General features: G+C 42.6%; 1 protein-coding gene across 1 annotated transcript; it reads right to left on the reverse strand.

The window, feature by feature from the left end:
- Positions 1–4307: 4307 nt before the first annotated feature.
- Positions 4308–7225, reverse strand: LOC134071573 (coiled-coil domain-containing protein 122-like). The gene is made up of 5 exons (XM_062528346.1): positions 7164–7225; positions 6576–6676; positions 5894–6292; positions 5205–5321; positions 4308–4709 (listed from the first exon to the last, which is right to left on the reverse strand). Exons 1-5 carry the CDS (start codon positions 7186–7188, stop codon positions 4524–4526), a joined length of 828 nt encoding a protein of 275 aa, XP_062384330.1. The 5' UTR covers positions 7189–7225; the 3' UTR covers positions 4308–4523.
- Between the last annotated feature and the right edge of the window lie 2112 nt (positions 7226–9337).

The following is a 9337-nucleotide window of genomic DNA, read 5'->3' on the forward strand; positions in this document are numbered from 1 at the left end:
CAGGCCAGCAGGGAGGGTAGAGAGCAGCAGGAGGGAGGGGCAGAGGATCGGAGGGAAGCTGGAGGAAATTAATGAAGGTGTGGCTGAGGCAGCATGTTTAGAGGTGAGGAGGTTCATTTACGAGGCTTCATATGGAGACTGTTTTTATTTACGAACATTATGGGGAGTGTTCAGAGTATCGGGTGTCGGCACGAGTCTATTATGCGAGTCTATTAAGCAGCTGTGGTGCATCTCAGTCGCATTTTACTGTGTGTTTGTGTATGTGTGTGTGTGCTTTAATCTACTGGATTATTCAGGAGATTTGATTCCTAAAGTAACTTGACTTGTAAAGTGGAATCAAATAAAGTATATAAAATGTGTGTGTGTGTGTGTGTGTGTGTGTGTGTGTGTGTTTGTATCTGCGTGTGTATCTGTGGCGTAAAGATTTCTATTTCAATTTCAGCATTTGTACGTCGTTGGGTAGCCTTTGAAAGCCTAAAATGGTACGCCTCCCATCTAATAAGACGCACAGTAAGCTACACCAAAAGGCATACTAGTGCCACCACGAACAGCAGAGATTATGTAATGTGATTTGGGAACCAAATAGTCAGAGCAGTGCTTGATGTGAAACAACAAACCTGCTTTGAAGGGCAGGAGAGTAATCATTTGTTCTGGCTCTTAGCAGTTGCTTAGCCAAGTCAAATTTCTCCTACAGTAAGTCTCGCCAGTTTCTCATTTCCGCTAGCACCCCGAAAACCATTGTGCTGTTGAGTCCACCGTGCTTTGTGTGGGCTAGGCAGAGCAGAGGTTTCAAAATAAACATCGTTCACATGGGCAAATGTCAAGGCACTGGCAGAGAGCCCGCAGAGCTGTTACCCTGGCAACGCCACTGATATACTTGGCAGCAGAGAAGTTCACACATTTCCTGTCCGCCAACAGTAAACGACGGAACTTCTGAAGACACTTCGGGCGGCCTTTCCCCAATAACGGGAAAATAGAGACTGCTCTTGTGTCTGGAATAAAAAGAAAGGGGTGGGTGTGTGTGTGTGGGGGGGGGGGGGGGGCAACTTAAGAAAGGCAAAACGTCTGGGACGGCTCTTGGCATAAACTTTCTGAACATTCTCTACTCAAATCTAAATTTTGAAAATCCTACCCGCAACCCCTTTCTTCTTCTAGTGCCCTGCTGCCAACTACGTCTTTAACAGCAGGACATACTGGCATGCAATAGCCTGGGCCTGGTCAACATTTTTGTTGCTGTGAACAGTTCACTGAATGGAAGATGAACTGACCCTCATAAGGCAAATAAAGTCAAAGATGACACATTGTTTTCAACATTTCAAGATAAAATCTAGGTGCAAAATAAAATAACTGATATCTGAAAAAGTAAAACAACCTCAAATCAGCAATGCAGCTTGTTTTTCACATACAAATTTATGTACATTATAACAACATATACATAACATATCTACTGTACCTTAATATTGTAAAGAGTCTCATTAGCCTAGGTCAAGAATCCTATCCAATATGTCATTTAAGATCATGACCTTTGGTGGCATACCATCTATCTTCATTACAATTCACTTTATCGGTGCAGTCAATCTTAAGTGGCATATCAGGAGATCAATCTCAAACACTCTTAAAGGTGACAGTCAACAGCTAATCCCTGTGAAAACTATTGGAATGCTTGCCTTTTGCACAGCTGAAAGAGGCATTATGACTATGACATTTCCAGCAAAGGCTAATTTGCATGATCTTTCTCAGGTCTACATAGCGTAATTTGCATTCTATAAGGACACCCTTATTTTTGCTATATCTCCACTCAAGCTGTCTCTTAGAGGCATAAGTTATGTAAAAAGACAGATGTTGTTAAAATACTGAACATAACAGTGAGAACCCTGGTGTCATGACATGGCCGCGTTAACACAGCTACTGGTGTGTGTATGAGTGAGTCAGAGTATGTGTTTATGTGTGTGTTTGTGTGTGTGAGAGAGAGAGATAAAGAGTGAGAGAGAGAGAGGGGGAGAAAGAGAGAGAAAGAGAGAGAGAGAGAGAGAGGGGGGGGTGATTCCACAGATTGCTAAAGTACAGTAGTAGCCTGGGGCTCTAAACTGATCGAACAAAACATCTCATGGCCAAAGCCGTGCTGTGGCAGGTGGCGCGGGAACATGGAAGAGAACCACCACCGCTCCAGTCCACAGAGCAAACGACAGATGCTGGGGATACTCCAAGCACAATCACACCACACCCTCTTTAGCGACTCGGTGAGAATGTCGACACATATACACACTCAGCCAGCCAATGAGCTGGAAGAAAGGAGGCAAGATCGCAGGAGCGTGCGGCGCAGGCTCACGCCAGACCCGGGCCACATCTGGCAAAGCCATGACAGGTCTGGGAAAACCGCCAGACTCTGCTGCCATTAAGCAGATGCCTTAATTGAAAGCGACGACCGGTACATTGAGATCTTGTGCATTTGACTGGATGTGACCTCCCTGGCTGCTCTTGGCATGACCTCGGCAGGTATGCTGCCGATTCCATTACAGGTGGAGTCAATAAAGTGCTTTGGTACGTGCTGTGCTGTGCTGTGCTGTGTCAGCAGTTTAATCCCGCCACTTTCTCAAGCCAACATCTCACACGGCAACATGACATAGGCTTCAGAAAGTGATGAAAGTTCTCCTCGTCGAGCCAACATCTCACACGCCACATGACAAACGTGCTCTTAACTTAACTGATGTTTATCAATTAACTGACCTACCTGGCTGAGGAGTTGTGCTAATTAGAATCCACTGGTTTAGTGAATGACTGGAAAGAGCAACATGAGGCAGGCCTTTTTACTTCCTGATGTCAGAATTTTGCACCTCTGTATAGAATGTACTGAATGTAAAATTTCTCTGAGGGTCTGACAGGCAGTCATCATACACACATGATGGATGTGCATTTCACCTTTAACGTCCCAGCAGGAATATGGCATGATCGCGTGCTAAGCTCACGGTGCTTTTACACCACACTGACTTTGCATGGTCAACAAGGGTATTTACAGTAAACATTCAAAACATATTCACTAGGGCCAAGCTCCTTTTGCTTAGTCAGGTTCCTTGGCTGCTGTGCAGTGATCTTACAGTAATGGGGAGTGCATCCAAGAGTTTCCTATAAGTTCCAAGAGATGTAACTGAGACCTGGGGTCATTCCATAGAATTATACAGAGCATTCCATTCTCATATCTATGGGTCATGGGCCTACCCTTCAGCTCTGTACAACAACACAAGAACATTGTGCGTGTGTGTGTGTGTGTGTGTGTGTGTGTGTGTGTGTGTGTCTGTGCGTGTGTGTGTGTGTGTGCGTGCGTGTGTGCGTGTTTGTGTGTGTGAACAACGCAAGTACTCACTGCAGTCAAAGCTCAAGTGGCCTCAGGCTCCAAAACAATCCATATGCACATACAACTACAGCCACACACGCACACACAGCCACACAGGCTCTAAGACACTGTAAAGATCAGATGTGACCCTCTCCAGCAATCTGTAGCTTAAAGTGACTATTAAAGAGAACATCATTGCTTTGTTTGTTTTTTAAGTTCATGTCCTTGCCACTAAGAAAGACACTGTGGTGCGTCTGGTAATATCCACAATCTCCACAGGAACTGTCTCTTCAATCATCTCATCAATTCATCATGAGCAATTTGAAGTTATTTAAAGCATGTCAATCACACTGCCTCTATTCAATGTTTATCCTCGGGTGTTCATCCCAATGACAATACCTCTCTCCTCCATTATATGTGAGGATTAGATGAGCTTAGTGGCAATTATTTATATAATTTTGACAATTACACTGTACGCACAATGAGCACATGTTTACTTAACACTGTATGTTGTTTTTCATTAAGTTTCAGAAGTCTAGTCAATATGACAGGCTGTTACGCGCTTACACCACACAACAACTGTGACAAAACACTCCATCACTAGGTCCAAAACAAAACACACACCGCTTCCGCTAACACTGAGGATCTATTCTACAAGAAAGGGCCTTTTAAAATTTCAGGACTTCCTCTAAAGGAACAAGTTAATCCATTGTCTGTTTGTTTCCAACAAGGCATGTAAGACAGACAGACATATACATTTGATGGGAAACAAAGCATCTCTAGCTCAGTGATGAGGAGGCACTTTGTTGACACTACTGCCACCCAGTGGTCATGACTAGAAATTAGTGGACATCTAAATTCGAGGAGAATACAGAATATAAACTATAGTACTCACATTTTTTTGGGAAGTGTAAGAGTAAAATATTTTAATATGTTAATGTATTTTCTTCAAATTTCTCAAATGTAAGGCATCGAAATAAGCTACATTACAACCACCAAAGTTGAACATGAAATGCAGCAAGTCTGCAACATGAACTTTTAAGTTTGTTTTCATAAAACACACACACACACACACACACACACACACACACACACACACACACAGATACGCACAAGTATCACACCAACAGAATATCACATCCAATCAACAGGACTGCATATACTTAGAACTTAGGTATACCCTAATAATACATTAATTCACACTATCCAGGCCTTGTGCTACAGTATCACCATCCTCGGACTCCACCTGCCTTGTCAGCTCCTCCACCTCTTTCTCCATACGCCTGATGTCATTGATCAAGTGCCTGTGGTTGGACTGGGCCTTGCTCAGCTGGCAGCGAAGTCGCTTCACTATGGCGTCGTACCTCTTGTGCTGGATCTAATGAGGAGTCGGAGGAGGATGGTAGGGACTGAGAAAATGAATGTCTTTGCTTGTCTGTGCATCCCTTTTGTGTCTGTTTAATCCCCAGTGCTGTAGTGGTTCTAATGCAATCGATGTGTTCTGTGATTTACCATTGTTTTCTGTCAATGTGTCACACAAATTCTGAAGTACTGTACACATAACGCAAACATGTGCGTGTGTTATTCAGCTGTTGAATATGAGTCTAATAAAGGGCATCGCAGCAAGTCAGTGCAGTGTTTCCCCTACAATGTATTCAGCAGTGGCGCAGCACCACGGCTGGATTTTCAGCACCACTGCAACATCTTCACATGATCAGTAATGTCACCACAATTAGGCCTATTTCCACATTCTAAAAGCACAACATTCAACGTCATCGTTGAAATTGGGGTACTTGACAGACCCTTGCACCACTGCTGGAAAAAATTCTAGGGGAAACACTGCAGTCTTAACACAATGATCGTTTTCAAATACCTCAATGTCCTTCCTTAGCTGTGTGTGGACCTCTCCTTCTTTCCTCAGAAATGTCTGCTTATCCTCTACCATCTTCCTTTTCACTGATACTTGCCGCTCTAAGTCATCAATCTCTTGCTGCAGAAACAAAACGTTTGTTTCCATTACGCAATGCGATGTAAGTGCATCCTCCCTTTCCTTTGTTTATATTTCATTTCTCCTGTGTTAGCCTGAACTCTGCACGGGTGAAACTGAAGACATTACGTGTCTGGGCAGAATATGTTAGAAGTCCTTCCAGCTTTGGACTGTTTTTAGGCACTGCTGCCAAATTCAGCTCGGAAAGAGCTGAAGGCCAGTAAAGTTACTGCACTGACCTGAGTGTAGGATCATGGGATCTGTCTGATTATCACCTGAACATATTTATAATGCATGACTTACTACACATGACTGCCAAGCTGGTATTCAGGCGCTGCACAATCCCTTTGTTGTCTTTACCCTTTCTACAAATTGCTCAATGCATAGTAAATGGAAAAAATAATGATCATATTTCTACTTTCCACACTAACAACCCTGCTTGTTTAAACACGAATGATTGCTGCAAGTCCCATTAAGGAACAATGTAGGGTGTGTATGCAATCAGGTGGTTACTGAAACAAAACAAGTGGAGCAAAGTGTGACAAATTAATTGCAGAGATCTTTATAACACCCACTTGAGCTTGTTTGACAGCCTCTCCCTCTGGATTCTGTAAATCTATCACAAGTGCATCTCGCTTTTCTTTGAGCTGTTGGACCCACTGTCTCGCCTCAGTCAGCTCCTTGTAAATGGGTGTCTGGCTCTCTGCCTCAGCAACTGCCATTTTGTGATCCTCCATTTTCTTTCGGTAGATGTCGTTACGAGCCAGAGTGGACTGCTGCCTCTCCTTCTGCTCCTGGAGCAGGAGTTGTAGCTTCATGTTTTCTGAGTTGATTTCATGCAGTCGTGACTCCAGACTGCTGTTGTGACGCTTGATCTGCTCAATCTCGCACAATAGACCACTGTGTTGACTCTTTGAATTTTTCAACTCGAAATGAACTGCCTCACAGCTACCCTTGAGATCAGAGAGGGTGTTCTGTTTTGTGTGAAAAGAAACATCACAAAGTTGTAGAGGTCTTACCATTTTCATGTTTGTGTAGCAGGTATAGCATCTTTCATTCAATTTTGTCCATCATCAGTGTAAATATTTTATTTCTCACTGTAATCTGTCAAATTTGCCATTAGGTATTTCAGATGGCATAGGTCTGCTGGTATTTAAATGCTGTAGTAAATGCCTAAATATTACTGTTCATTTTAAATGCAAAGTGGAGGTGGTAGGCTATAGGGATTAGCTAGCATGCCAAGTATGTCAAACACACCTGCAATTCAATCAGAGTTTGTTGTTTTTCCCTCAGTTCATTGGCTTGAATCTCTCCTTGCTGAGAAAACTCCTCCAGAGTTCCTACGAGCGATGAGTTCCCTGGAGAGAAGATTTATACAGGGCTGTTAGTCACTGAGTAATACACATAGGTAATACACCATTTTTATTTTGTAATCTTATGGTGTTAACTATTAGGCAGTAGCAGAAGTTAGCTAGCTCATTAAGAAGTTATCCATAGTAGCACAGCTGCACTCACACAAGAACAGGAGCAGAACAAAACAAAAAGTACAAAAATAGCTTACAAAACCTAGCAAAAAAAGAACTGACTCGAATTAGCTGCACTTACAAAGCATGACATACTTAATGTTAGCTACTTACCGAAAGACTGGTGTCTGGTTTGGTTTTGTATAAGGTTTCCATAAGCTAATGCTAACTATTGACACTCGTAGCAGCCACTATTTGTTTATTCATGCCAGGAAAAAAGGCCTAATTCAGCGTAAGACTAGGCGATCATGTATAACCTTTACCACATACTAGTACAGATTTGAAGGCAATAGCTCTTATAATTCACGTTTTACACACTTACCATCACAGACATTCTCCTCTGCCATGATGTTGTAGACCAGTGGTTCTGTGTGGGACGTGCCTCGAGAGCGTGTGTGTGTGTGTGTGGGGGGGGGGGGGCTTTTGGACAAGGCTACACATAAACATACTGTAGGTGTCATAAAACAGACATACATGAATTATAACAACAAATTGCATTCAGCAGATTGTGACAGGAAATGTAATGTGGAAGTTGGACCAAAATGCTCGAAAATTCCCCACGTCCAAGGTGGGGAATGACAGAAAAATATTGAGGATTGTATCCTCCTGCACAAGGGGAGTGGCCAGTATTCTTCAGAACACACAATCTGGAGTGGCCTACTTGTGTGTGAAGTGAGGCCAACCATAAATGCAGTGAAATGCCCACCATGGAAGTGTCTTTTATTGTGATGATTACTAGGCTCCTATCATAATTGTATGGCCTTGTAAACCATAAGCCTAGCCCAACCAGAAAATAATGTAGACTACCACACATGCAAAGGCCATGCATAGACTCGTATGCTTTGTTAATCCACTGAAGAACATGGTCATTTTTGACCATGAGTCCCTTCTCTGTGTGAAGTAGCCAGTGGTGGAAATATTTGCACAGTTGTCTACACTTTGTGGTTCGTGGGAGATGACAGTTAAAATGTCCATCCTGGATGTTTACATTTGCCTTTGTACTGGCTCCACTTGAAATCCACACTGGTGTTTTTCAAAGCCATGGGTGCAAAACCATCCAGTTCCTCCCCCCCGGGGGAGATTTATTTCATCGTAAATCTCACCAGTGGAGCAAGGCGTTGTTCGTTTGAAGGGCTTGTTGATTTAATTGTAATTTCACTCTGTCTGTGCTTGTGTTTCAAGTCGAGACCAGAGTCATGGACCTTTTGTATGATTTCTGTTTTTCCATTGTGACTCATCCCTTGGATTTGGTTTGAGACGCAGATGATGGCTTCCCATAGCCAAAGACTAAAGGTTATTTGGTCTCTTTACCTTACACTGTGTAGTTGAATTCGGAGGGGCTCATTAAATTAGGCCCATGAATATTTCCCATGAAAGATATTATGATGGGAGGTGAAAAATAGACCATGCCCTCAAGTGCAGATATACTGCTCTGGAGAAGATGAAGAGACCACTGCACACATTTTTCTGACGTCATCTTACAATTGCTGAGTGACATTCAAATGAGTTGAAGGTCACATCCAAAATTAAGAGACCACTGTAGTTTGAATATGACCGTCAACTCATTCAAATGTCACTCAGCAACTGTAGGATGACATCAGTAAAATGTACAATGGTCTTTTTTTTAAGCATACATTGAGCTTATTTATTACTCAGTAAAAAATAGTCTGTATGACTGGATTTATGTCTTTCACTTCACTAGGTGGCTATACCCTAATGGTCCAACAGCAGACTAAATGTACCAAAACACTGTCCTGTGGCTTATACACAAAGCGGCTTATATGCAGGAAATTACTGTATATATTTCACTTTCAGTTAAATCTGTGAGGTTAAGACAAATGGCGCTTACACAATTCTGCATGTCATTTCTTTGGATTTTATCGGTCCTCATTGTTAGCCTGCTTTAGGCCTCTTCTCAAATTTAAATTCCAATTGACATCAACAGTTGAGGCTTAGGATGCAAATGAGCAGTGTTGTAGTACTCGAGTCCAGGACTCGGACTCGATTCCGAGTCGTTAGCTAAATTTAGAGACTCGTGACTTGACTTGGACTTGAGCACTGAATGACTCGAACTTGGACTCGGACTCGTACATTTAGACTATCCGGACTCGGACATTGAGACAAAGACTCGACTTTTTTAAAAATGTCATTAGACTATAATTGTAATATGTCATTAGCAGCCACATATATCTGTCCTGCGACATTGTGGTGCGCAAATAATTATGACCTCCGCCAAGGAGGTTACATTTGCATCAGGGTTTGTTTGTCTGTTTGCCTGTTTGTCTGAAATGACCCAAGGCATTACGATTCCATTTAGTGTACAGTGGTTTCACAATACCAATACGCTTTTAGACAACTCTTAGCCATAACTCGGACTCAACTTGACCAATAAGGACTCGACTTGAATCAATAGTGACTCGACTCGGACTTGACTCGGATGAGTAGTGGACTCGACTTGGACTTGACTCAGATTTTTTTTTAATGACTTGGACTTGA

This window comes from Sardina pilchardus, chromosome 23 (assembly GCF_963854185.1).
Source record: "Sardina pilchardus chromosome 23, fSarPil1.1, whole genome shotgun sequence".
NCBI lineage: Eukaryota > Metazoa > Chordata > Actinopteri > Clupeiformes > Clupeidae > Sardina > Sardina pilchardus.